A 27320-nucleotide genomic window follows, 5' to 3' on the forward strand; every position below is an offset into this window, starting at 1 on the left:
TGAATTGGGGCCTGTGAAGGGCAAAGTTGATGTAATGGCGATATGTGATCGCCAGGATTTCCCACCCGGATCTTGTTATCCTAAAATACGCACCAGCGTAACTGCCGCCTTCCCACCTCACCCCCGTCGTATGCAAAGCACGCAGGTTAGTAAATAATAGACACAGTTCACTCGTGGTCGCATTTAATCGAAAAATAGACTTTAAATATCGAGATGTACTAATATAACGCGCCTTTTCATATGTAAAAAAAAGAAAACCTTCGTCTTCTTGAAGGCTTTGGTGCGTTTTTGAATGGTTAGATTATGAGATTACTTTACTTCACATGCGAATCAGTCGCTTCTGTAATGTTCTTAATACTTCTTTACTAAGCTCAGCACAGCTAAACTCCTAAAAAATTAACTCATCCCTCTTATATTGTTTAATCTAAGTTATTCTTTCTAATCTTTCCAGACTTAAGTCCACTGTACTTCATACTACTGTACATTATCGTACTGTGCTCTATTCTACGACTCTACCATTTCTACTCTGCTCTTTCTTCCTCCTCACTTCTTCTCTCTTAGCCTGTTTCAGCCCCTCATCAGCGAAGACGAGCGAAAAAGCGAACACGTGAAAAATGGCGCGCGCGTTAACTTGCAGGCAAGCGGGCGTAATCTGCAGACGTTTCCGTAGTAACTGCAACCACCGCATCCCGCTTGCTTCAACACAGCGGTCCAACCTCTGCACGTGTGCGCAGGTTGTAATTACTACGTGAAGTGATGTCAGAAACAAGATACACAGCCTCGCATTCAAGTGAGTCGAGGTGTTTTGCAACCATCTTTGTTTTTGTTAAAGATTAAAACGGAAAGGTGAATCAACAAAATATCCGTACTTGAATAAGCTTCGGGTTCGAAAATTATCGAGTTTTCTTTTTCTCTACGTTTATTCCCTTCTACAGATTACGATGTACGTTTCAATTTTCTTTCGTTTATTTTGGGAGACAGGAGCTGTTTCTTAAGTTTTTCTATAAAGTTTTGCGTACAAAAATGGCGCGCGGCCTGCCAAAATTGATCCCCTCGCGCACGCCCGACGTTTGACCGCTGTGTTGCTTGCTTCCTGCCCCCCCCCCCTTCTATTTCACGCATCTCCACTTACTAAGAGCTTAAGACCGGCTAATTATCTCCACTCCCTGTCTTCAATCAGCCAACAGTAGCTGCCATACTAACATGACTGACATCAGCCACCAACACATCAGCTTTCCAGACGCTGCAGATATAGGGGGGCCAGTTGGACAATCTCCCAAAGACTTTGATTCATCTTCTTTCTCGTCATCAGGAGACCTGCCTATTCAAAGATACTTTCTTGTGAATTTTGGATAGCATCAGTTATAGTGGACAAACTGCATAGGGTATGAGAGGAGAGACGAGGAATGGTGGGAAGCGGAGGAGTTGGAATTAATATAAATGAATGAGTATAGACACTCCTCAGAGTTCTCTCTCCAAGACATGTTCTTACCATCGGACTGGAAGGCAAGAAAATAAATTTGCCATAACTTTTCCCAGAGGAAAAAATGAAATGCTTGTGTAAGATCACTGAAACTTTCAATTTATTGTGATATTTAAAATACCAACACAGGGGGAAGTGGAAAACACTCACGAATTAATCGATCTTTAAAGGATTATAAGTACCGTATTTCCTCAATAAGCGCTCACTCCTTAGGCCATAAATTGAAGTAACCGTCCCCCTCTTCCTCACTTTCTCAAATGGTGGGAGGAAAGGAAAACCTGTCTCTATTGCCACTTTATATATAACTTTTTAAGCTTCAGCTCCCGAGTTTCTTTTCCGTTCCAGATATTTCTGTCTTCATGCACTTGTAGATTTCTTTTATGTGCTTTACCTGTTCTTATAAATTTTTTTTCTCATCAGAGCGCTAACTTAATAAGCGCCCCCTCGGTAAAGCACTCTCCTACCAATAAGCGGCCTCCCCCTTCCCCCTCCCCCATCACCCTTTTAGCCGAAATTTTATGAGCGCCAAGGCGTTTGTTCCAGGAAATACGGTATTCACTTTTCTCAAATAAGGGGGTGAGGGGGTGGGGGGCGTACCCGCACCTTTGGACCCCCGCCAGTGTCATATTGCGCACCCCGTCCCACGCGGTGAAACGAAAATTTCGCCGGGTGATTTAAAAAATCTAGTTAACCAATTCAAAACACGGACATTGCCTGAAAAAGATTGGGCAGGCAGAGGAGTTCTGACTCTCATAATTAACTAGTCTCATGAAAGTCAACCTAAATACAATGGAAAGCAAAATATTCTTTCTCACCTTTTTCATCGACGTCTTTGTAATCATAACCGAACTCGAAAGACTTCTTGAACATCTGTTGGTGAGTGTAAACCGGAAACAACGGCACAATGACGTCATCTCTGTTGTGACCAATTGGTGCATCGTAAGTGGATAGCGCATTCGCATCCTTCTTAAACTTCCGCAACCACTTTTCATAGATACGATCCACAAACGCGTGATGAAGAGGAAAAATCGGGTCGTTTGATGCCGAAGGTACGTCCCCCATTTCTCCTCCAACAACTATGTGGATCCGGTTGTGCAAGCCGTGGACGTCAGGATGGTGACGACCAGATTCGGTGCTGGCATAACCCTCTAGGATGTTTTCAAAATTGCAGCTAGAACTTTTGTTGTAGGGTGGGAGGTCAAAGGTTTCAAAACGGAGCGCAAAGTTGACTTCTGTTTTTTTTGGAAATGTCATATCATATCCTTCTTCCTTCTTTTTCTTCTCCTTCTCATCATCTGTGTTCCGTTTCAAGCCATATCTTTTGTCGGTGGGGTCGCACGCCTTTGTTAGATCCTCGGTTTTTTCGCGGGTGCAAAGGACGTACCAGTCATTCAAGTAATCTCCCTTTACAGTGCCAGTAGTTTGGTCCGTTACGCCAAGGAGCTCTTTAGAGCAAATTGCTGGGTCGCATTGATTGGGATTCCCAGTCCAGTCCCAGAAAGGAAGGGCAAATTCTTCATCGTTTCCAACTTCCTGCAAGATTCTCTCCCATGCCAACAAGTACAACCGATGCCATGAGGGAAATCCCTGACCATCGTGTGCGAAGTCGATATCAGAATTCTTTTTATCATTAGGTAAAATGGTGTCACGTGCAGCATAGTAATGTATCCACGTGAACAGGTCATAGTAAGTTACATCATAAAATAAGTGCTTTGGGTCATCACCGTTCATAACGATTTCGTTTATCTCCTTGTAAGAAGTAGACGTAACCACGAAGTCGCTTGTATACTTCTTGGACATACTGACGTATTTCATGTATCGGTCTTTCTCCTCGGCTGTCAGGCTTAGAAAATTTCTTCGTATCAAATTTTTCTTCTTAGTGCAGGTACTGCCATAGTAGCCAAACGCGCATTTGCTGCAATCGTAACCTGCATAGTTTGCGTTGCATTTGCAGACTTTGTGGTAAAGAGCACGCGGCCAGTTGTGTCTCTCATCATCCATATGGGACGATCGGTAAAGGCTGTACTTGATTGTCCAATCACGAATGGCCAATTCCCGGCACTCTCCTCTGTCTCCATCGTAACCACATAGTGCGTTGAAGCCTTTAGGGACAGGACAACATTTCTTGTCTCTCAGGCTGTCCCGGTCAGTGCAGACTCTGGGAAACTGGCCTTCAACCCAGGGTATAGTGACAACAACAAAGACAAGGTATGTGATGGTGGGGTTAACCATTTTATGAACGACTCCCTGAGAAACAAAATTTAGGTCTTGTTGTTATCAGTCCTTCGAATTTAGACGTTCAATAATTATGTGAAACAGATATCTCTACCTGATTTTAATAGTTTTAATTATGGTTATGACAATGATGATAAGAATTACAATAATGGTGAAGATGATAGTAGAAAAACTTTCAAATAGAGAAAAAATTGGGTATGCTTTTTTTGCTTGTTTTTGAAGAAAAGATGAAACTCAAGACAAACGAGGTTAAGGCAATATGAATTTTTTTTAAATATCATACGGGTTATCACTGTACGCTCCAAACACATCTTGTGTCTCTGTTGTCTCTCTCACCTGGTTCTCACGCTTTTTTGGCAACGAATCTATCACCGAAATATTTACCAAGAGGTTTAAACTTCCAAATCCATTGCTGCTCGCTTGAGAAACTGATTATCTCCACAACGTTATTGGAAATGAGCGGCTTTTCTGACGCAAAATATCTGCGACTCGAATTAAAAGAAAAGTTCATCATATCAGGTCCTCAGCTTACAAAGCTACATAATTGACCGCGATTCAAGTGTATTAATTTCATAAAATGGGTCAAATTTCCCAGAAAGCATTCCGTAAGCATATATAGCAAGTCTTACTAGTAAATATAATTTTCGGCCTAAAATCAAACTTTATTGTTAGTGACCGTTTCGTTATTTTGTCATAAAAACCTCCTTCGATTTTAGTCAGAGCCTGGTTCTCTCTTTAGAAGTAACTCCCGAAACTCGAAATCAATCCGTGATCGGCCTACAACAAAAGCATATGCATTTCTGGCGGACTTTGACGAACTGAACATAGTTTGATCATCGGATGTTTGAGACATGTGCATCGAGTAGAATCCGCATTCTGTTTCTTGGATAGTTATCGTTTCAAATGTACCTTAGACATTGTTACAACAAGAGCAGTATATAAATCATTTGTAGCGATAATCCTATGAGCGCCTCTTGATTTAGATTGGAGCGTCGAGGTAAGATCACGTGTCTTCCTTGATAACTAGTTTAATTAAAGCAAACCTTCGTCTTCTTTTAAACTGCAAGCTTAGTTGTTCTTAAGATTTTGAAATTTCTCTTCTTGTTCCTCTACTTCGTGGTTCTGTTGACAAGTCGACTGAACAGTAAAACTAAATTGCAAAGAAACTATATCTCATCTATATTGATGGATTCTTAGAAAAAGGTTCTTCAGAATGACAGTACAGCGTACCTTTGTTCTCAAGATTTCTTAAAATTCTAGGCGTCTTTACAGGACTTTAGACTCTCCCTATAAAATATACCTTCGGTAGACGCTGCCGAATTTTTCTTCTCTCAGAAGACGGCTGTAGTACCGTCAGCTTTGCATGCGTGGGCAATTTTTACACTAAGTGTTTCGTCTTGAGCTCCGAATTGCCCCCAAGGATTCAGCAAACGTACTTGTCAAACTGCATTGTTTCTGTCTTTATGCGACAAATTTCAAGTCAAGGCACGGAATAACACTTTAGCAAGCATTAGATAGAAATCACTAAATTTATTTCAGAATTAATCGACATAACAAAGCAGATGCTCTCTCTTTTGATTAATCCGGACAAAACTAAGGTTCTAGCTGTTGGATTACCACAACTTTTAAAGAAACTGTCATCATTCAGTATAACACTTTTTGACAAAGAAATAACACCTGTGCCTGTCGTTAAGGACTTGGGTGTTCTTCTCGACACACACCTCAGTTATAACCAACATATCACTGAGATTGCCTCTAAATGCCTTTTTAAATTGTACCAAATTAACAGAATCAAGCACCTCCTGTATAGGAAAACACTTCTGTTAGTAATAAATTCATTTGTCTTTAGTAAACTCCAATATTGTTCAACTGTCTGGAGTAATACCAGCAGTAGCAATATTGACAAGTTACAAAAAGTCCAAAACTTTGCTGGGCGAATTATTCTGGGACTAAGAAAGTATGACCATATTTCGGATGGGTTGCGATCGTTGAAATGGCTTCCTATTAGAGAGAAACTCATTCTAAATGACGCTACTATGATGCACAAATGTATTAACAAGCTTGTTCCAGACTATCTTGCTGATATGTTTAAATCACGTTCTCAAGTCCATAATAGACAAACTCGATCATCTGGTGCTTTGGATATACCTTTATGTCGCCTGTCAACAGGGCAGCGCTCCTTTGCTTTCAGAGGAGCCAAACTCTGGAACTCCTTGAATGATAACATTAAGTCCTTAAAATGCCCCAGGAATTTTAGACGTCATCTTGCAAATGTTTTATTAAGTTGATATATTATATTATTGATATATATTTTGTAATTATAATATTATTGTATTTACATTCTCAATTAATTTATATATTTGTATTTTTTTTTTTTTCTTTTTTCTATTGAGCTGAAAAGCCCACTTAGGGAGCATCAATAAAGTGTGTATGTATGTATGTATGTAGATGCGAAGGTACAAAATCTCTACACGGTTTACACTTATTGTTCGAACATAAATAATATAGCTTTCCGGGAATGCGCTCTTTTTGTATGCTGCTGTATGAATATATAATTAGTCTGTGACAGTCAGTTGTTTGTTGCTTGAAGGTTTCACAAAACTGTAACATGGTAACGGGTAAAGTGAAATATATCTTCGGTAGACGCTGTAAACTTTTTTTGTCAGAAGACTGCTGTAGTGCTTTCAGCTTTGTATGCGTCGGCGATTTGTACGCTGCGTTTTGTTTTGAGCTCCGAATTGCCTCCAAGATTCAGCAAACAAACTTGACAAACTGCATTATTTCTATCTTCATATTATAAATTTCAAGTTTAATTACGGAATAACATCCCAGCAAGCATTAGTTAAAAAGCACTAAATTCGTTTCAGAATTAATCTACATGACACAGCAGATGCGAGGGTACAAAATCTCTACACGGTTTTCAGTCGGTGATCGAACATAAATAAGAAATCTTTCCGTGAATGCGCTCTTTTTGTCGGCACTGCTGTATGAATACACAATCACTCTGTGTCATTCAGGTGCTGTTTGCTTGAAGAATTCACAAAACTGTAACGTGGAGAGGTGTTTAGTGCGTTGAAAATCTCTTCGAACTTCTCCTAGCTACCGTCAAGAAGGGAACTTAGCAACATACATATCCGCGGCGCGGAACTTCCCTCGCCGAATAAAAACCTTTGCGCGCTTCAAACGTGGAAGTAACACGGCATTCATAAGGAAAACAAGATCAAAGTGTACATGAACGACGAGCTTGTTAACTGTGCACTCGTAATGCTTCAGTTTCTTAGGACTGAAACTTTTGGTATCCTTTCCTGAACACTTCTTCCACCGAAGAACGCGCGAATGACCAAGGAACGCTGGAATGTACCGCGTGACTTTAGTTTACCAAAGGAGGAGTAAGCAATGTTTCGTCGGTCAGGCTCCAGTCGATGGCTAGCTCCGTTGTTAGGCTTGCTTTCAAATTAGATGCGACTGTAAATAGACGATCATGATCCGGTGTTTTCACCGTTCTTAATTTTGAACAATTTTTCGCATTCGCCAGTCCGAAAGACAACCCCAATCCATACCACGGGTTTCTTGTTTGAAGCAATAAACTGTCTGTAGTTTTCTCAAATATCATTTTGGTAACATTGTTACTCAAATCAGGAATAACATTTTTTTTACGATCGTCATGCGTGTCTGCTTCTGAGGGTGCGCGCTATGGTGGAAATGGTGGGGGGGGGGGGGGGGGAAGGGGGAAGTAGGGTGGAGAGACGACAATATCTCGTTCCAAGCGCAAATTTTAAAAGAAAAATACAAGGTATTGTGGCTAAAGCGATAAAAAGCAACGTTCTTACCTAAATAGTTCCATTCACAACCAAAAAGGTAACGTATTTTCTTTCCCCGAAAAGGGGCGCGGTTTGGTAAATATTTAACTGAACAATCATACTGCTTATAGGGCATACATATGTCTAATTTTGCTTCGTTGTCAGGAACTTGGGGTCCGAGTGCAATATGAGAAAGATATAAGTAATACAGAAATGAGTGCCACAACACTCGACCCAGGTCAACAAAACTTTTTCTTTTTAATTATTTAGATTAAACACAAACAACTCCTATGTACACAGGAAAAGACTCATCTGAATAACAAGCATTTTAAGCAAATGAAGATCATCGCAGTATATACTCAACTTAAGCAGTATATACATTTATACGTTGACTTAAGCAGTTGAGAAATAAGTCAACAATGACAAACTGCTTGTTATTCAACTCACAATTGACCAGCTCCCAGTTGGCTTGATAGCTCAGTTGGTTAGAGCGCTGCACCGGTATCGCAGAGGTCATGGGTTCGATTCCCGTTCAGGCCTGAATTTTTTTCAGGCCTTATTTCTCAACTGCTTAAGTTGAGTATATACTGCGTCATTGTTGACGATGTAAAGAGCCAGCGGTTATCAACAGTAGAGTTGTTGACACATACGGGGTATAGAATCCGCGTCACGATAACGTCACGAAATTCAGGAAAAAGTCATGAATGGACCGTAATGCTTTCATTGGCCCATGGGAATAATCCTCGTCCCACAACGAACATTTGGCTAACACAGCTCACGGTTCCTGACAGAAATTTTTGTTACGTAACCTGATGTTTTAATCGACAGAAAACTAGGATCTTTGTACAAAGACAAATATATTTTGAAAATGTCTTTTCGACGCAAGTTCTGTCTCCTTGAGTAGTAGTTTGACAGAAGTTCATTACTTTTAATGATACGACAATTTTTGGCTGTTTCATCGTTTTCTCTTCGCACTCCGACTGTCGTGATCCCTGGAAAAAAAAAATAAATAGAATAGAATAGATTATCGCCGAGGAGTATTTACAGATTGTTTCTGAGTCGAACTGAAATTAACAAAACAAAATCACAATCACAAATAAAGGAAATAAGTCTCTGAAGAAAGTGCTGTGCTGTGTCGGTAAAAGGGGGTGGGGTGGGGTAGGATGGACGGTATTATCAAATAATTTGGTTTTATCACCTATTTTTTCGAGGTAAATTGGCCACCGTAAAGAGTTTCTGAAGCTGGCGTTTCGACAAAAGGGCAAACGTTCAAAACGTCAGCTTTTTTAAACTCTTTCCGGTGGCCAATGTACCTTATCAAAATACTAGACAAAAAATTTATTCACAAATGGCTTAATTTATCGATCGCGCCAGCTATTAGGGCGCCTGTTCCACATGAACCTATCTGGACCGGTGAAAGGAGACAATTTTCTCATGAGCGAAAGACATTGTTTAGGACAATGAATTTCACCTCGAGGAGGAGGGTACGGCTACACGTAGGCTATATTCAACCGGCCATGTTTGATTTGGAGTTAGAGTCGATGATGGGGGGAGGGGGCGGGGAAAGGCGAAATCTTTTACTCTCCCACCCCCACCCATTTCCTCACTTTTTACTGTCGCTCACCCCCTTGGTACAATTTTTTTCTCCCTCCAGCCTTCCTCTGCCATTTAAATCAAAGATGGCGACCAAAAAGATGGCGCGCCAAAACTACGATCTTTCTAGTTCTGTTTACACACAAATTAAACGATCGATTATCATCAGAGTGTGAGGTATATAATACCTTGATCTGGAGGGTTCGTCTAACGGCCTCTTTCCTTTTTTAGCCTCTGTAAGAAACTTGTCCAAACCAAAAGGATCCTCCTCTTCCTTTTCGAACTGAACTGGCCCGTCACGCCGCTGACCACGATCTGTGCCAGCAAATCCCTTGTCAGGCTGAAACCTGAAAGACAGGAAAGTGCCGATTACATGATATAGGAACAATTTGTAAAACAGCCGTGAAAGTGGGAGGAATGTAACAGCCAAACTATCTCATCTTAATCCTTTAACTCCTCTTCAATTTCACCTTACAAAGTCAATCTAATATCAACCAGACAAGTGATGAGAATAAGCAAAAAAATATATTAATAGTTGATCCAATACCAAATTCTCCGAAGTAACATCATCAGAATTGTAAGGCTGACAGTAAGGAGAATTACTAAAGAGATCTTGGGAGTAAAAAGGCTAAGCAATAAGTCCCTCGTTGTTCAATTGAAAAACTACTCTAAAAATTAGCGAAAGGACAGAACATTTCTGCATTCTTCAGAACAATGTTTTTTAATATTTTCAAGCATCTATTTCGCCACATAGCACTGTACATAATGAAAAAAGCTCATCAAATTGTAAATAATAATCTATTACTGTTTTTTGATTTTTCAACTAAATACTTTAATCGAAGCCAAACTAAAAGTATAAAAAATATTTAAAAAAATTTTTTTAACACTCTACCTTGACAATAATCTCAAAGGGAATATAACTAGGGGCAGAAGAAAGTCCCACAGTGCTCGGTTCTTGGTTATCACAGTTAATTACCTGCTTGTTTGAACCAGTTTTTCCAGATCATCTCCATAAACATCGCGGTCCACATTCTTGCTCGGCCTATAGATTGCATTGGCTGTGCTGCCCTCTCGTCTCCAGGCCTTGTCGTACACATTGTATCCATCGTCATCTCCAGCGAATCCGGAGTCCAGGCCCTAACGGACAAGACACAAGAATGTCAAAGAGTGGTGGAAAGGGGAGGGTTAGGGAACTAAATACAATTGGATCGGTAAGCAGGTAGGGGGTGGGGGAAAGGGATACGGCGGCAGATTCAGGATCTTCCTTCGATGGGGGTGCACCATTAAGGAATGACGTAATTAAAGGGTGACCAGGCAATAACACAACTTGAACTACTGATAGTACATTACAAATAATACAGCAGATTTTGTAAAACCATTTGTATGCATATAGGAGAGCCGCAAGTCAATTCGAGGGGGAGGGGGGTGTACACCTCTGCACGCGTCACCTAGATATGCCCTTGAAATAATACGAAAAAGACGCATAATTGTGACATAAGCTGTAGTGACTTACCTTGCTTTGATTAAATAATCGCTGATCAAACATTGCTTCCTGTGAGGGAGGAGCAGAAGCCAGGCCTAATGCAATCTGCTCACTTATGTCACGCTCTTTGTCACGCTGAAGTTTGGATCTATAGGAACAATCAGTCATTCCATGTAAGTGCGCAAAGATCTACCGTTACCACTGATGTGAATACCCTAATCGATGTCTATTTTGAACGACAAGCAGAGTTTTTGCATAGTATACGGCTTCAGCCACTCCAAGGAAATAAGAGTAAATTACAGTATATGGGTGGTGATCAAGCTTTGCTATAGTCAAGATAAAAACATTTTACTTTAAATAAAAGTAGATATTGAGAGCATGTGGAAAGTTATTTCACCTTAGCTAAGGTATTTTTTTCGTCCTATAACAAACGTGGAAAAAAATCTGACTTCCTATGAGGAATCGTAGCTCAGGTCTTTGGATTCTGCGCTCCGAAGCAGTACTCTTCCATTAAGCCACAGAGACTCTCTATGGGTGAGTCAGACCAATACTACGTACATATATAACAAGGATCCTGACGTCGAAAGCATCATGTGCGTAAATACAACACAAAAAGTTTTCTGTCTCACACGCGCGAGAAGAAGAAAAGAATCTTTCTCCATTTCATTACCGAGCTCAAGTTCTTAATCTAATTCCTTTAGGTACCTTTTATCCGGTGCAGCTTTAGAGATTCTACGATCTCGTTCTCTCTCCTTGTGTCGTTCATGACGCAGCTGGTCTCTTTCTCTCTCCTCTTCAGACCGCTCTAAAATACGGGTTTTAAACAGGACAGCAATTTTGTTAGAGGAGACGGTAAACATCACTTCACTTGCGACTAGAGGTGTTCAATGATTTCACACCAATTTACAAATGGAACCTGTTTTGAATTTGGATCATCCCACCTCAGCTAGAACCTAATTTTGTTTAATCCCTTTTTTATGATAGAAATTTCCAATATTTTTTTATCCCTCGTCATTTTATTTTACTGTATTCAAACTTTATTTCTCTAGGGTCCATCGTCCATTGAGATCCTATTCGCAAGAAGAAAACTGCTTGTAGTTACTACTGTAAGCTCACCACCAGTGGTTTTAAAAAAGAAAGAATTTAAAAACTTGGAACGTTTGCCTCTTTCTTTCTCTCGGCAATTATATCGCACAAACCTTTCCGGGCAATCCTACGAGTAGGATTTTAACAGACGCGTAACTCGATTTTACGTATTCACGGTGAACCAACAGGAGTTGCGCTGTAATTGCAGTGTGAAATAACTGGACTTTACAGCTAAAATACGCCCCTCGGTTTGTTTTGAAAACTGCACGATTTACCTGCAGTAGCTCTGATGCCAGCTCGTTCTTCCCTGGCTTGCTTGGCCAGCGCCGCCAACTTCTGCTCTTTCTTCTCCTTCTCTCGCTGTGCAACCTTCTTTTCCAGCTGAGCTCTCATTTCAACAGCTTCCCGAGCCTGACAGAAATTTCAAACAAACAAATTATTCTCAACACAATGCGCTGTGTCTCTGTCATATTCAAGGTACACAATGGTAATAAAATAATGATAATAAAAAAAGTTATTGCTTGCAGTACGTAGTGCTATTTACAACAAAAAGATCAATAGCGCCAATGGTACAAGTCAATGGCCAATCCTCAATAAATTATAAGGATGTCACGGGGAACTTTACTCTCAAAGTTTCTCTCTCCACTCAGCGGCATAATCGGCACCAACGACCTCTAAGAGAAACCAGACGAAATGCTTGAGGGTGGAGGGGGGAAGCCTTGCAATGGATCAACATCCCATCCGAGAGGGAGTAACATTAGTGCTATTTGCTTTATGCAACAGAAACTGGGGTGAGCTTGCAGTTCAGACTTCTCCCCCTTTTTAGTTTCAAAACGTGGAATGTGGTGCAGTGATAGGAGTCTTGCCTCCTCCGGCTTGTTAAAAATTGCGTGTGTATGTTGGGCACAAAATTAGCAACCACTGAGTGAAATTACCAAAATTCAGCCAAAATGATGCAAAATACCACATGACATGAAAGATCTGGTAAGTAAAACATTATTCTACACTTTGGTGACTTTTTGTGATTTATGGGAGCAAATTTCCATAGTTCATAATGACCAAAATTTATCCAGATAATTGGTAAATGTGATTTTCTGGTTTAGAGGCAAGAAAAGAAACTAAACATTTTCAAATGTTATTTCATTGTTGAGTGATATTAAAGGGAGTTATAAAGTACATGTGTTGGGCCTTTACAAGTCATTCTCCATAAAGTTCACCTTTCTGTCTGCTATGTACAGTGCTTCAGCCAACTTTGCAAACTTGTCATTGATGTGGGGGTCTTGAAGACCACGCCCATCTGCGGCTAGACGTTTGTCAAGAGGGATGGTGTACCCCTACAGCCAACAACAACAAAACAAATACTTTAACATTTTATAGCCTAACATCAGTATGCATATTTTCCATATGTAGTCCTTGATTCAGAGAAGCACTTTCTGTAGAGAGCCTTCCCCAGATTTCTTTTTCTTATGTACATTTTCAAATTGTCCTCAACTCAAATTACCTTGGCATTCTTCCAGTTAGAAATACAGGGAGGGATCTTCCACTCCTGCTGTTCTTTCACAGTCACCTGAGGAAAAGAAATACTAATTGTAGCATTTGTCAAGTAACAGCCCAAAATTCCAACTAAATCTAAACTCCCTTATAACCAGTGGACACGGGACAATTCTGTGGAAACAATACAGCTTATTAATATATCTTTGGGCCTTTCCTCACTAGTGGACAAAACTAGAATTGTCCCAACAAAATCAAATGACAAATTTTAGTTTCATCTGTTGCACCTGCATTAAAAATTTCAAAGCCGTCAAATTAGAAAGACACTCCCCAAGCAATATCCACCTAAAAGGTCTCAGTGGTACTCTTAAGAATACTGCTTTACTGGATTTGTGAAGGAACGTTTATTTGATGTGCACTTTCCCTTACCTTTCTGCTTGGTGAGTGCATCACTGGAGCAGGAGGTGAGGGGGGTCCCCTAGGGATCTTCTTGTTTGTTCTAAAAATGAACAAGATGAGTGAAAGATTACTGTGAAGATGTGCATCAAAGTACTTTCATTTTCTTAGTAGTCTTCTTCCCATCAAAATTCTGAATAATTTTTTTAAGCAACAAGGGGAAGATAATGCGGCAGATCATTGATGAGCAGAGAAGACTTAGAGTGAATTCCCAGGCAATTTGCTCCAAGAATTCTTCAACAGTAATATGCTTATGACAATCTTAAACTTGTAGTCAGCTTTGTCTGGAAACTGATTGATCAATGGGCAGACTGGATGATAATCTGTTGATTTTCTCTCAAGTAGATGAAAAGGGTAGTGTTAATGAAAAATAAGAACATGTAGATAACTCATCCAAACTTTACAGTCACAACTTTGGGGAAAAAAAAACTTAAAGATTCAGTATGTTGTAGTACAGCAGTATTCAAGGTATCCAGTCACTTTGTACCCAACGTCATTTTTTATCCAAATGCAGTAGATTCATACCCAGTTTGGGTTGGTTTGAAACCCAAGTTTAAGTTGGTTCGTACCCAAACTCCTGGTCAATTTACACATGCTTTCAAAATACCTCACACAAGAGTGTGTGAACAGATGTCAATCATTGTGTATGACAAGTTAGTAGAGTCAAGTGAGAAGTAACGAACAAAATTGTCTTGTGTAAATGTGTACTCGTGACTCTCTAAACCAAAACAACTTACTTATTGCCTAGCACAAGGTAAGCATGATATTATTCACAGAAAAGTCTATCGTTTATACCTGTGACTTTTTTAATAGTAACAGTTTGTGTAAGTGTGATACTTTTTTGCTAGTTGTCAACATGGAAAACATACTTTACTAGTTTGGGAACAAAACAACTGAGCTGGATACAAAATGACTCAACTGACTGAGTATGAAATGACTGTTGGTAAGAAATGATCTGTAATCTATTCAATTGCCATACTTAAATCTTGGTGGCTCCATAGGATCTTTCTGCATCTCCACCATTCTTATGACTCGCTGTTTAGCACCAGAGTTGAAAGCTACTCCTTGCTGGGAAGGTGTGTATCTGATGTACTGGGCTGCCTGTGGCTTCTGAGCAACTTGGGTGGGCTGTGCTGCAGCAATTTTTGTTGTAACTTCTTTTTCCAGAGCTTCTCTTGTTTTCCTGGTTGTCTGAAGTTAATTCATTTCAGAAAAAATAAGTTAATAGAATACAAGATATTAAGGGATCCTTGAAATAATGCAGATAAGTTCATAAATCCAAAAAGTATTGAGAGAATGCTCAAGAAAGGAATTAGACAGCTAACAATGTTGTCAGTAAAAACAAATTTCCATGAAATTCTCTTGAGAGGAAAAAATACTTATCTATTTTTTTATTCTGATGACAACATCAACCAAAAATAGACAGATTCTCTAACACAGAGCTACAAAGAAGGTATTGCTGAACAACACCATGTCTTTTGATCACATTATAATCAGGTTAATTTACCTCTTCAATATCTTCCTCTGATGGTCTTTCTAAGTCTGGATCACCTTCATCTTTTAAATGTACAGGAACTAAGTCTTGGAATCTGGAATGTACAACCTGAGAACATAAGACAAATAAATTAAAAACTGAATTTGATACTGAATCAACCAAGAGGTATTGTCATTACTAATCTAAACAGCACACAGTGCAAAATTTTAAGTTATGTTTTTTAAATCATGGAAAATGAATTTAAAGTAACAGCGGAAAAGTGTTAACTCTCAAAATCTGGCATAGTTTGATGCTACTCTGGTTTGCAGATTTAATGAATGTAACTGAAGAAGTTACAATTCATAGACCCAACGTTTCGACACTCCTGTCTAGTGCCTTCATCAGGGGTGATCTAAACACTGCAACAAGAGGTCCTCTTATATGATCACTAATTAGCGGCCTTTTTTTCTGACGAGGTGTAAATAGGTGTCAGGAAGCAAACCGCCATCGTCAAGATTTAAAGGAGCGTGGGTGGAGTTAATATGCCAAGCCTCCAAACAAAGGTGCTGGTGGTAATGCCGATTAGTGGTGATAATTTTAGAATTATCCCACCCAATTGTATGGTTGGTTAGGCATGTGTGCTCCGATAAAGCTGAATTTTCCTTTTTGCAAAGAAAAACTGCTTTTTGGTGCTCTTTTAACTGTGTACCAAACTGACGTTTGGTCTGTCCAATGTATTCGTTGTCACAGTCATTGCAAGGAATAGAATAAATGGCGTCGGTTCGTTGTTCTTTTGTGACAGGTCTGATATTGTGATGAGAAATTAGATGCTAGTCATTTTTAGGAGTCAAAGAGTTGCTGGGAGGGGTACATGTAAAAATGATATTGTCTCTAACGCTTATTTCTCCTGGAACCATAACCAGGTTTTGTTACCTTATCTTTGCCATGTCCCTGTTTAACAAGAGCATCATACTTCACTCTGCCTTTTGAATCAAGCTGCACTGGTAGAGCATTTGTTCCTGAAGCAGGCTGTAACATACAATAAACACAAAGTCATAAAACATCAGAAGTGAGAGTTCCAAAGGCTAAGAAAAACATAATTCACATAACACTCTTATCCCTTTAAAGACAACATATCTGACCTTTTTTGTTCGCCCCATGTCCAGAGGATACCTGAAAGATTCTTGTTAAGGAAAGTTTTGGTCAAACATAATCAAACCTTTTACTTAGACCATAGCAAGTTAATTAAATACACATTCAAAAATCTATTTTTATATAAGCCTCTGGCTAGTTCTCATTTATATTCATGGTTGGAGAGAGACACTGTAAGGGTAAAGTTACAAAATGATCCAGTCACACCTTGAACACAGACCAACCAATCCACTGTCTAGTACAGCAAAAGGCCACAAGTTCTGTTATAAATATCTTTATAGTAACTCTCTTCACACAAAATCTCATAATGAAGATGATTAGCCAAAACACTGCTTATTGTGCTCTCTCGAGCAAAAAAAAAAATACACATAAGGATACTGTGCCACATGAATTTCGGGAAAAGCACCACCATCACCAAAGTCCTGAAGAACAAAAACAATCAACATAACAGTATGTTAAACAATCTCAAGTTTGACAATATATTTTACTATACATCAAAACAGTGGACAGTGTTAAAGGCATGCTCTGATTGGCTACTTTAACTCAAAATATCTTTTACTATTCACATCCGAGTGCCAAGCGTAGTATTTGCAAGTGTTGAAATTATCCTTTTGTGCTGTATCTTCCCAACAACTATTCACAGCAGTGTCAGTGGCTAGTCACAGATATTTACCTCACCAGTTATAAACTCAGTAAAGAACCACCACTAGCCACTGGCACTTCAGTGAATAGTTGTTTAATATCCTGATATCTTATGTGCATGAACCTGTATATCAGTAAGAGTGCATTTAAAGGAAGAAAATTTCAGAATGATCATTCTCAAGCTACATCGCTAGTTTGTAAATGTAGCTTCACTGTAATCATATTTTTTCAAATCAAAGTGATTGTAATAATGGCAAAAAGGAATTTTTCCAGATTGTACCAATAGCATGAAGTCACTCAAAAGTTTATCCTTATATTTCACCAAAAATTACAGTGCAAATACTTCAATGTCTGCAAACATTTAAACAATTAAGGCTTAATATCAATGAGAGGGCAAGCCTTTTCTGTAATTTGAAAATGGCTACGTACGCACTTAAACTTTACATTCCTTCCTTGCAAAATATAGCTTATCTTTTTCTATGATATGCTACATTCTTCTGAAATGCAACGTTTACTAAAGAAAACATGTGACTATGACTAAAATAGAAGAATGTGATTGTTGTCGAAGCTGCCATGTCAAGATGTATGTTATTATCAAGAGTCTCATGTGATAACAACAAGAATCTTCTATGTAAGAAAAAAACTCAGCAGCATATAAATTTATAAAACCACATAGAACACAACTAAAAGGTGATAAGGTGGTCCATAATTACAGTCTGTATATCACAGGCGGGCATGTATGTGTAACCTTGATTTGCATGGCAATTTTAAATTTCTGAGCGTTATCATCAACAAACCTCCAACTTTCTTGGAATCCAGCCCTGTCTTTTTCCATATGGAGGAGGCTCTTTCTTAAAAGCTGTTACCTTTAACTAAACAAAGATCGACCGAGTAAAAATCATAATAAACCTCGCGATCGAACAACAGGTCAAATCAAACATGGCCGACTACACAGAACGCTCACCTCTTTGTAAGCTTTCTCTAAGTCATCGTCTTCATCTCTTTCGCGATAAGGCACATGCAGCGGTGCTGGAAGCAGACTGAAATAGTAAACGTTAGTTTTGTTAGAAAAATCTACCAAATATCTTCTTTTAAAAATGAAAAAATTGATAAGAAGTACCTTGCTAAAGACATCTTTCTCGTGGTATGAGCAAAGAAGCCGAATCGTCGGCAATCCCAAGAGTCCTTGCCGGCTTGTTGCGATCATTCCAGTGAAGTGTATGATGGGACTTCTGAATTTACGGGCTCATCGGATATCGTCCTCAAAAAAAGCAGATATTACTAATATTGAACCCACTATTTTTTATCGTGGAACAGAAAATTAACCCAAGTTATGTCGAATTCTCAATAAGGGGTACCTAATGATCATGGATTCCGTCTTTCACTCGGGTAGATTATTTTAGATGTTGCTGAGTCATGCCTCCAGTGAAACTCCCCAAAAATTGAACCGCAGACAACTCCTCAAGCTTATTGAATCTCAGCTAGTTTCTCGGTCAGCGGTTTACTCACACCGCTGAACTGACACAAAGGATGACATTCGTAAATTTGTTTCAAGCACATCAGCGAAATCGCAAAAAAGTATTGCTCCCAGGTTTCTTTTAGGTTTCATTTGCAGGTGGCATCTAAGTTGGAATGGCTTGGTACACAGGCTCGTCCCCAGAGCCCATCAGTTCTAATAACCGGTTGGGTTTGCTCGCTAAAGGAACCGATGGTTCCTGGGGATGAGAGAGGTCATCGAAGGGCTGTATACTTCTACTTGTCGCTTACTTCTCCTTTTCTCTGTTTTTTTTTTTCCTTGTTCCTGGCCTCATATCAAATTTTGCTAAATCAAACCTGTTATGATTTTTTTCTTGCGTCCATACAAACCAGCCAAACCTGCCCAGAAACCAAAGATTGGTCTACTGACGGTGTTTCCAATGAAAAGTTACTTTCTTTCATAGCTTTAACAGACTGTTTTTGTAAGGCGAAATGTTTGTTTTTTTCAAAAGCAGTGATCCGGAGCAAAAGATTGAAATTTAATTAGGGGCTGGGGAGTTATTTGATGAGTCAGTAATCGTTCATAAAACAACTTGTTCAGAATCCCACGATGGTTCAAAGTTGCGGGAATCTTTAGAAGTCGAACTGATGACGTTGTACTAAGAAAATTGAGAGAAAAATTTGAGCAGAAAAAACAGGTACCAAACAGGGTAATAAAACAGGTAAAAATATTTAGATTCCACTCAAAATCCACTTTTGCTCTGAACCTCTGCCAAACCTGGCACTTTGTTCGCTAGAAATGGCAGCGTTAATTAAAACAAGGAAAAGTTTGAATCTGTTATCTTTTTGGTTATGAAAACTATCCGCAGAAATGTCCAACGCTTCACCGCTTCAGAGAGCATTGCTAAACAAAGTCACTTCAATAATTTATTCTCTCCATATATGGTCAGAACAAAAATGTGAAACCTGACGGGTGGACTAAAGGTTGACTGGCGAAAGCGGGTGCCAGGCACAGTGTTACAAGCTAACATTGATATTTCACGAAGAGTCAAGAACACGATGAATGAATTTTCCACGGGAGACCTACTGTTGTTTAAAAGCGATTTGTCGCTAGTGAATAGAAGGCCGTTACCAGAGGCCATTCACGAATTACTTGTAAGGAGGATTTCAAAAGCATGAAGCAGGCAGTTGCTTGAAATGGTGCGGCGCAACCCAATTCGCAGGATTTCAAGAGAATGCTTCGTTCTCTCCAGAGAATTTTTTTAAGAAGAGTAATTTCGCCTTCCCTTTTGCTGGTCGCCTTTTTTTTAATGTGTGCCATTCTGTTCCTCACGAGAAACGAAGATTCCGATGCGATGTGTCTCAAAAATCGGCAACTTCAAAGTGCCTCCAAGATGGACGAATTCAAGACGTTTATTCCAGATCACGACGGATGCAACGACAAAGATGGCTCGGCAAAAGATAATACAAAGAACGCAGATAAGAATTTCGAACAAGACACGAACTGCTCCAAGTTGTACAAAGAAATCGACGCATTGCGTAAGAAGCTCGCAATGTACGAGAGATTAAACAAATTCATGGAACTTGATTCCCTAGCAAGTAAATACGGGAGTAAATTGCGACAGAATATTCTTATCATCTCGGACTCCGCTTCCGGAAGCTCTCTCTTAGGAGAACTTCTGAATCAGCATCCTAATATTTTTTACCTTTTTGAACCTTTGGAATCTTTGGATTATTATAAGGACAATCGCCCCGAGAGCGTTTACGATGCAATGGTAACACATCTTCTCAACAGCATTTTTCATTGTAACTTTCTGGAACTTTCGTACTTTACGGATTTTTTATCGTACCAATACAGTGCACTTCGACATCGCCTTTCAAGTCGAGCCATCTCTTCACCCCCCTTATGCCCCGAGAATTTAAACACTCCACACTTTAGCATCCGAAAATGTGCGCCATTAAGGCCACAATCAGCGTCGGCGATTTGTCGACTACATAAACACACCGTTGTCAAAACAATCCGAATGAAATCCATTCACAAACTCTCCTATCTCATGGACAACACAGGCCCTGTCGATTACTCGCTCAAAGTGATTCATTTAGTGAGGGATCCGCGCGCCGTTGTAAATGCGCGCGTTCTACACAGTTCACACGAAAATTGGACCATAAAATCGGTGCGTGATCACGCGCAATCGTTATGTCGCGACATGCTGCGTAATATAAAATACGCTGTCAGTGCCCCAGCTTGGTTACAAGGACGTTATACGCTGCTACGATACGAGGACTTGGCGACAAACCCGCATCAAATAGCTGAACAATTGTATCAGTTTGTTGGGGTCGGTATTGCACAGAATGTCCGTTTGTGGATCGACCGTACTTTGCGCGAAGGATTTGTACCCCCATCACCCGTTAAATCAATTTATCGTCGGCTTTCCTACAGTGCGCAAAATCTGACTGACTCTGTCACAAAATGGCGTGCGCACGTCCCTTATTCAATCGTGCGCCTAATTGAGACGGAATGTTACGAGGTTATGAATCTTCTCGGCTACAAGATTGTCGAAGACGAAGACGAATTAAGGACGGTGTCTTTTCCACTTACAGATTAAACAAGTGGAACCTGCTCCGGGAGAAACTCTCATAGATCGCTTCCGCAAGACAAGTGAGGCATTTCAACTTTGCTGCATTTGCGTCATGTCCACCAACAGAACATTTAAATAGCTTTGTGGCGGCATTTAGTCCGTGAAGAATGTGGAAATGATGGTTCAAATTCAGTGAACCGAGAGCACAGCCGATGAAATTTATTACTATCCCCTAATATGAAGGTTTCCTTTGCTCTCTCAAAAGAAGAGGGTCTTGAATCTCAGCTCAACGAGTTTTACATTTTTCAAATAAAGTCCTAATAAAAAAGCATTTTCCCGTTTTCCGTGGGCATATTTTCAGTCACCCATGACACGAGGAACCGACCATTATTTATCGTCTAAGAGGGAGGGGGTTCGGAGAAACTTAGGGCATGATCACATGGTTATCAGTGGAAAGGGAAAGGGGATCAGTCGTCTTTAACAGATTTGGATCAATATCAGTATCTGGGCAACTGCCCACCAACCCCTCCCCTGACTCAACAACAGTCAATTGATAACAAGTTAGGGGAGGGGTCGGTGGGCAGTTGCCCAGATACTGGTATTGATCCACAGATTTTATAGGAGGCACTATAAAAAAAAAATTGAAAATTGACCGTAACTGGAGAGGATCATCGGAATACTTCAAAACCTTATAGGGGGGATTGGGTGATTGTGACTAAACCAAAAATCTTTCTACCTCTCCCATCCCACCCCTCCCCCAGCCGATAAAAAACCACTGGTCCCTCACGAGAAATGGATTTAAGAAATGACGTCGTGAAAATAATGAAGGCCTCTCTGGGACCCTATATCGAAAGTTCCATTGGTTACCGTACTCGAAAATGCTGTTCTCTGCTCGCCATGTTTACATTAAAGACCCTTCCCCCCCCCCCCCCCCCCCGAAAGTCACCGGAACTTTTGGGAAGCAGCCCTGGCGGTCGGTTGATCTGTTGCGATCGCTGGGCAAAAACTGACGCCCATATAGTGTTGTGCTCGACGTTTTAATCTGCAAAGCTTTATTAAGATATAGGAAAACAACCTAACTTGCCATTAAACAGTTCAAAATTTCTTGTTAATTTGGCTTCTTCTAATTCAAGGTGCGACTACCCAAGTAAAACTACATGTAACACAGGAAATTAAACTGAGCCGAATCTACTTTTGACTTGTAGAAAACACTGCATCTTGTAGAAAACACTACATCAATCACTAAAATCAAATTGATATGATAGAAAAGGCTTATTGTTATGGACACAGGCTATGAGCTTCCAACAAAAATCTTAATTCAGTAACAGTCTAGTTACCAGGATACAACTGTATTGTCATTTGTAAATTTAAAGGCTGGAATCAATCAGCACAGGTCTTGATAGTTTCTGTCCACTTTCCACTGGCGCCTACCGAAGCACATAGCATCGTGATTCCCTAATTAAGACTGGTTTATTCTGATACAGCTGTAATCTAAACTGCTCTAATTCTAATAGTTTTCTCTATTGTAGTGTTGTAGTTCTTGTTCTTGCTCCTTTCAAGTTTTTATTTATTTTTTTTTTTTTCGTGTTTAGCCAGCTGCCTTCTATATAGAATGTAACAGTCTTAGCAGAGCGACAAAAGAGCTGTCAAAAAAGGCTTACGTCAAATGACCACGTCATCTCTTTCATAGCCTCGTTTTCATCATTTTGCGCCGATAACCGGGCGATGTGAACATTTACACGAGCCCCAGTAATTTGCATCTAACATCGATCTAAGATCGTTTCTATTTTATAAAAAAGAAAGACGATAGTAATCTTAAGAGTAACTGATGTCTCGTTTTCGAGGTGAAAACTCTGTTATATTAGTGTTGATGAGTCTCTGAGTCGTAAAGGTCGGAGTGCTCTTGGACTACTACAGGGACGTGTGAATATTAGTAAATGAAGTGGTCAATGAAACACTACGTCAAAACCTCACCATAAATCTAACCACACGAGAAATTCTTTTATTAAATGCGAATTACTTTTTTCTCACCGTGTCGTCAACTGGGTTTCATAAACTCACAGTGACTTCCTTTTTTTTTCAGAAGCTTCAAACTTTTTCTCTCATTTGAGAAAACTCCTCAAAAAATGACTCAATCTTCATTGAAAATCTTGGTAATTTTAAAAAAATATGTTAACCTGTCGTTTTCTTATACAATCATACCTTCCCAGAAGAGCCGCGGAAAGGAAAAAAACACTTCAACTTCTTGCGTTCATAATGAAGTTGCAGTCAAACCTGTATAAACTCGCTTTGCCCTACTCTATATTAATGCTCTAAAATTGACATTATTTAATATGCAAATATGTACGGTTAATGTGGCGAGCTCAGTAATTTGTGTTACACCCGCAATCTTCTTGGGAAGCAGTTATGATCGATGCAGGTTGCGGGAATGAGAAATTTTCGCGAATCGTGGGTTAAAGGGAGTTCAATTTACATCATCAAAGAAAAATTTAAAAAAGAAAAAATTACTACAAGACTTAATCTTTTTTCCTTAGAATTACGCCCTTGAAAATGAATTGGGCTTTTCTTAAACTAATCCTAATTTTACTTCCTGAGCGATCTTTAAAGAAGTTTATCTAGATAATTTACCCACCAAACGTCAAGACCGCAGATTAATGTATGCTCTGCCAGTTTCTTTGGTTCGAGACAGATCAGAGTTGGCAGATTGCAAATTAGAGTGTTCATTTTATGGCATCTCTTCACGTTAATCTTGAGCTTCAACTTCAGCTTTTGATGCTTCTCCTCCTTGGGATCTGAAATGAAAGGAACATTACAGTCATTGAACCGAACAACTCTTTTTAATTTCATGTATGCACGTTTGTCTGAGTTATTTAATTCATGTTTTCCCGCAAAGAGATACGATGAAAATTATTCAATAACGAGCAGAGCAAATCAGAACACTTGAGGGACAAATATTCCGCAAGACCTTTATCACGCTGTAAATGGATTTAAGCACCCTTTGCTTAATTCAAGAAAAAAAAATCCAAATAAATGGGGAAGATAAAACATCGTATCTATACAAGGTGCTACTCACGATTCTTTTTTGATTTCTCTAAAATCGATTGTGACGTCGTCACCAATGAGTACAAACGGAGCCCAGAACCGTGGGGCATTAAGTTTTGTGATTCTCGCAGACATTTTATTGCCCGGTTGAGTGACACACTGGCGCTGTTTCCATCCTTCAGATATTGGTAAAAGCTTCACATAAACTCCATGGTAGCCTCGTCAGCAATTGGCCAGAGTGCAACCAGAACAGAACGAGCACCAGCACCGAGGAAAGCCCGTGCAATGCCGACCACACCTTCACTTGACACCTTGCTTTGGGCACTGGAACCACAGCTTAACACAACAAGCTTTACACGCAACTTCGCTGCTTGTACATCGGAAATTGTTAACATATAATCTTGTTCTTCTGGTCTTCTGTGTTTTTGTTCTGGATTTGGAGCCAAAGCAATTTCCCCATTGTCGTTTTCTTCATGCGCAGCAATGTGCACCAAAGCAACTGAACCGATTCCCTTTAGCACCTCAGCCTTGGTTGCCTCTTTTCCGGTGAATGGCCGGATACCGAGCATCGCTCCGATCATTTCCGCCTCCTTTTTGGTAAAGGCAAGGGTGGAAATTTTCTCTCTCCCAGCGAGGTGGTAAAGTCTTCTAGATATGGATCTCCTACGAGCAACGCCCCACTCTCTTGGTGATAATCTTTAGGGGAATCGTTAATCAGTTTCATACACATCAATGACGGAAGAATGCGTATCCTCATAGATTCGCAGAGGTACTTTGATTCAGAATCCAGAAATGCAGCAAAAGGGGCGAGGCACAGTGGACCATCGGGAACGACAACCAACTCGCCATCTTTGATAAAATTTGAAATAGGACCCATAATGCACTCATAAAAGAGACGCAAAGGATTTTCCTCGGACTGAGATGGGTTTACCGTTTCCCCACCTCTTTCTTCAGTGGGCGACAGTTCGTGTTCGACATTTGGCTCATCTAACTTGCGGTTTTTACAGACTACCCGGAATCCTTCTCGTACTTCCCTATAAGCCTTCTTCCTTAAACTCTTCAAATAGTCAGTGGCATCTCCAAAAAGATATTTCACCTTTTTCTGTGTAAACGTGAAATTTGTCCGATTGTCTACCACCCATAAATTTATTGTGTTTCCTTGAAGAGCAACAAACAGTGTCGGACCAGAAACATTACTGATTCTTTCAGAGATCGCTGGTTTAGCCTCAACTGACCCAGACGCTGAGAATTTGGAACCATATCGCAGTTTGACAAGATCCAACAAGGCCTGGGCTCGTCCTTGGTCAGCAATACACAATGCCTCGTCAAATTTTGACAGTCCTAGCAAGGTTCTCCAGAGGGCAGCATAACTGTACAGACGTGCATTTTGAATGGTTATTTTCATCGCATCTTCGTTTTGCAGAACTCTCAACTCATTGAAAAGTTTAATACTGCGGTGATAGTAATCAACAGCCTTAAGCAACGCACCGGAGTTCCCAAAATCAAGTCCAATAAGATAGCATGCATACGCTTCTTGATCTTTCATCCTCTTTTCCTTGACAATGGTAAGATAGTGCTCGTGATACTCTTTAGCTCGTTCGAAATCATTCTGAAGGAGACAAATATGGCCAAGAACGTGATAGGCTTCTGCCTCGCATGGACGGTATTTCCTTCTTTTGGCAATGGAAAGTGCTCTTTCCTGGTATTCTTTTGGCTGCTGAAAATCACACCGTTCTAAATAAATAATGCTAATGAGGTTATAGGCAGAAGCCTCTTTATCCTCATCACCATTGGCTTTGGCAATGGTAAGACATTCCTGTAAATACTCCATGGCTTTAAAAAGTTTTCCGAGTTGGAGGTAAACTGTACCAAGGGATCTATAGGCATCTGCTTCGTACTTCCTGTTTTCAACTTCTTCAGCAATACCAAGATAACGCCTGAAGTACTCTATGCCTTGATAATAATCACCCAGTCTGTGAAAAGCTGAGCCAAGATATCGATAGGCACGTCCCTCTTGTTCCTTGTCTCCCAGTTCTTTAGCAATACTTAGATAATGCTTGGCGTACTTTAAGGCTTGATTATAATTACCCAGCATGTAGTAGGCGACAATAAGTTGTGCATATGTGCTTCCCTTTCTAATACTGTCAACCAGTTCCTCTTCATTGTGTAGAACTCGTTCTAATTAACCAATAGCTTCTTTCGCCTAAGTTTCGAAAAAATGTAAAGATAAAGGGGATCAATATCAGTATCTCCCCTCCCCTAACCCAACATTAACCCTAACTTGTTATCAATAGACTGTTGTTGGGTTAGGGGAGGGGTAGGTGGGCAGTTGCCCAGATACTGATATTGATCCAATAAAGGCATTAAAACAGCTTTTTGGGTTTTTTTTTTCAGTTTTTTGTCTCTCAGTACGGAACTTTTATTCTTATCTGGCTGTTACAAATGTAAAATGTAAAATGCAGAACTTGCAGGACGGAACATATAATCTTAAAAAAAATAAAAAACAATAAACCTGGCTGAAAAAAAGTGACGATCAACAGGTGTTGTCAACTTCAGTCACCAAGAAAAAGATTTGTCTACGAATGACTGTGATGAGATGGAAACCGTCTTTAAATATAAGAGTTGCTATTTGAAGATTTTGACAAGAAGTAAGTTTCATTTTCCACTGTGATATGATGAGTGGGGTTTTTTTGGCTGAAACTGACATCTAATTATAACTTCACGCCAGAAGGAAGCGGGAAAAATATTGAATGAGTTATTTTCACATTTATTTACATATTTGATGACTAAGAGTATGCAAAAAAAATATGTTGAAGATATTTTTCCAAAGCCCTAATATTCATGCCATCATAGTGAATTCGTATGATTGGAGAGAGTTTTATCAGACATCCCAAAGAATTCCTTTCTAGTCTGGGGAAATCACGCGATGCCCTGGGTTGCTCTTCGGATGGCTTCAGCATATTTAGGAGCTCGTTTCGAACCTGCAACTTGTTCTGATGGTACATCTTACCGACCACAGGCAACTGCTGTGCGTTGAACTACGCAAAAGGCGAGAAAAGGCGTCAGAAATTAATTTACTTTCGGACTAGGTTCCAAGGTTTTATGTAAAGTTCATCACGTGTACAGTTTCATCTCTGAAATGTAAAAATTTTGAACATTTTTGTGTCAGTTTAGAGCGCTTGTATCCTTATTCAAATGACCCATCTTTGTTAGGACATCGAATAAATTTATTTTCGGGAAAAAGTCCACAAATTCTTGTAATTACTTCTGTCTGCGACTTCATCCCTGTGTCTTGCACTTGTAACTTCTACATTTAAGTTTAACTCTG

At 39.8% G+C, this 27320-nt stretch overlaps 3 protein-coding genes and 1 pseudogene across 4 annotated transcripts; 1 reads left to right on the forward strand and 3 right to left on the reverse strand.

The window, feature by feature from the left end:
* Positions 1 to 166: 166 nt before the first annotated feature.
* Positions 167 to 7109, reverse strand: LOC113682212 (tyrosinase-like). 2 transcript variants are annotated; one of them, XM_089212440.1, is made up of 3 exons: positions 6950 to 7109; positions 2299 to 3730; positions 167 to 1321 (listed from the first exon to the last, which is right to left on the reverse strand). In XM_089212440.1, the coding sequence occupies exons 2-3, from the start codon at positions 3713 to 3715 to the stop codon at positions 1173 to 1175; spliced, it is 1566 nt and encodes a 521-aa protein (XP_089068566.1). In that variant the 5' UTR covers positions 3716 to 3730; positions 6950 to 7109; the 3' UTR covers positions 167 to 1172. The 2 variants fall into 2 exon arrangements, with proteins under 2 accessions (XP_089068566.1, XP_089068567.1); XM_089212441.1 differs by lacking the exon at positions 6950 to 7109 and adding an exon at positions 5019 to 5154.
* Positions 7110 to 8312: 1203 nt separating this feature from the next.
* On the reverse strand, positions 8313 to 18352 carry LOC113682233 (SNW domain-containing protein 1). Its single transcript, XM_089212435.1, has 18 exons — positions 18254 to 18352; positions 18016 to 18156; positions 17860 to 17935; positions 17693 to 17767; positions 16632 to 16675; positions 16244 to 16274; positions 16035 to 16130; positions 15135 to 15230; positions 14607 to 14818; positions 13601 to 13670; positions 13182 to 13247; positions 12898 to 13014; positions 11956 to 12091; positions 11300 to 11399; positions 10625 to 10742; positions 10088 to 10248; positions 9300 to 9458; positions 8313 to 8510 (listed from the first exon to the last, which is right to left on the reverse strand). Exons 2-18 carry the CDS (start codon positions 18027 to 18029, stop codon positions 8474 to 8476), a joined length of 1608 nt encoding a protein of 535 aa, XP_089068561.1. The 5' UTR covers positions 18030 to 18156; positions 18254 to 18352; the 3' UTR covers positions 8313 to 8473.
* Positions 18353 to 19369: 1017 nt separating this feature from the next.
* On the forward strand, positions 19370 to 21272 carry LOC113682223 (carbohydrate sulfotransferase 1). Its single transcript, XM_027199372.2, has one exon. It carries the CDS (start codon positions 19607 to 19609, stop codon positions 20975 to 20977), a length of 1371 nt encoding a protein of 456 aa, XP_027055173.2. The 5' UTR covers positions 19370 to 19606; the 3' UTR covers positions 20978 to 21272.
* Positions 21273 to 23693: 2421 nt separating this feature from the next.
* Positions 23694 to 26087, reverse strand: LOC149043240 (tetratricopeptide repeat protein 28-like; annotated as a pseudogene).
* Positions 26088 to 27320: the final 1233 nt, after the last annotated feature.

The sequence above is a fragment of the Pocillopora damicornis genome, chromosome 7 (genome assembly GCF_964200805.1).
Source record: "Pocillopora damicornis chromosome 7, jaPocDami1.2, whole genome shotgun sequence".
In the NCBI taxonomy this organism is placed as follows: domain Eukaryota; kingdom Metazoa; phylum Cnidaria; class Anthozoa; order Scleractinia; family Pocilloporidae; genus Pocillopora; species Pocillopora damicornis.

What these genes read in the sequence shown, in the direction of transcription:
- LOC113682212 (XM_089212440.1), bottom strand. Translation starts at nt 3,715, where the DNA reads ATGGTTAACCCCACCATCACATACCTTGTCTTTGTTGTTGTCACTATA. An exon ending in CAAAGACGTCGATGAAAAAG is followed by an intron (nt 1,322 to 2,298) that starts GTGAGAAAGAAT and finishes ATCTTTGAATAG; the next exon opens with GCAGGTCTCCTGATGACGAG.
- LOC113682233 (XM_089212435.1), bottom strand. An exon ending in TGGCATCAGAGCTACTGCAG is followed by an intron (nt 11,400 to 11,955) that starts GTAAATCGTGCA and finishes CCCGTATTTTAG; the next exon opens with AGCGGTCTGAAGAGGAGAGA. An exon ending in GACGAACCCTCCAGATCAAG is followed by an intron (nt 8,511 to 9,299) that starts GTATTATATACC and finishes TTTTTTTTCCAG; the next exon opens with GGATCACGACAGTCGGAGTG.
- LOC113682223 (XM_027199372.2), top strand. Translation starts at nt 19,607, where the DNA reads ATGCTTCGTTCTCTCCAGAGAATTTTTTTAAGAAGAGTAATTTCGCCT.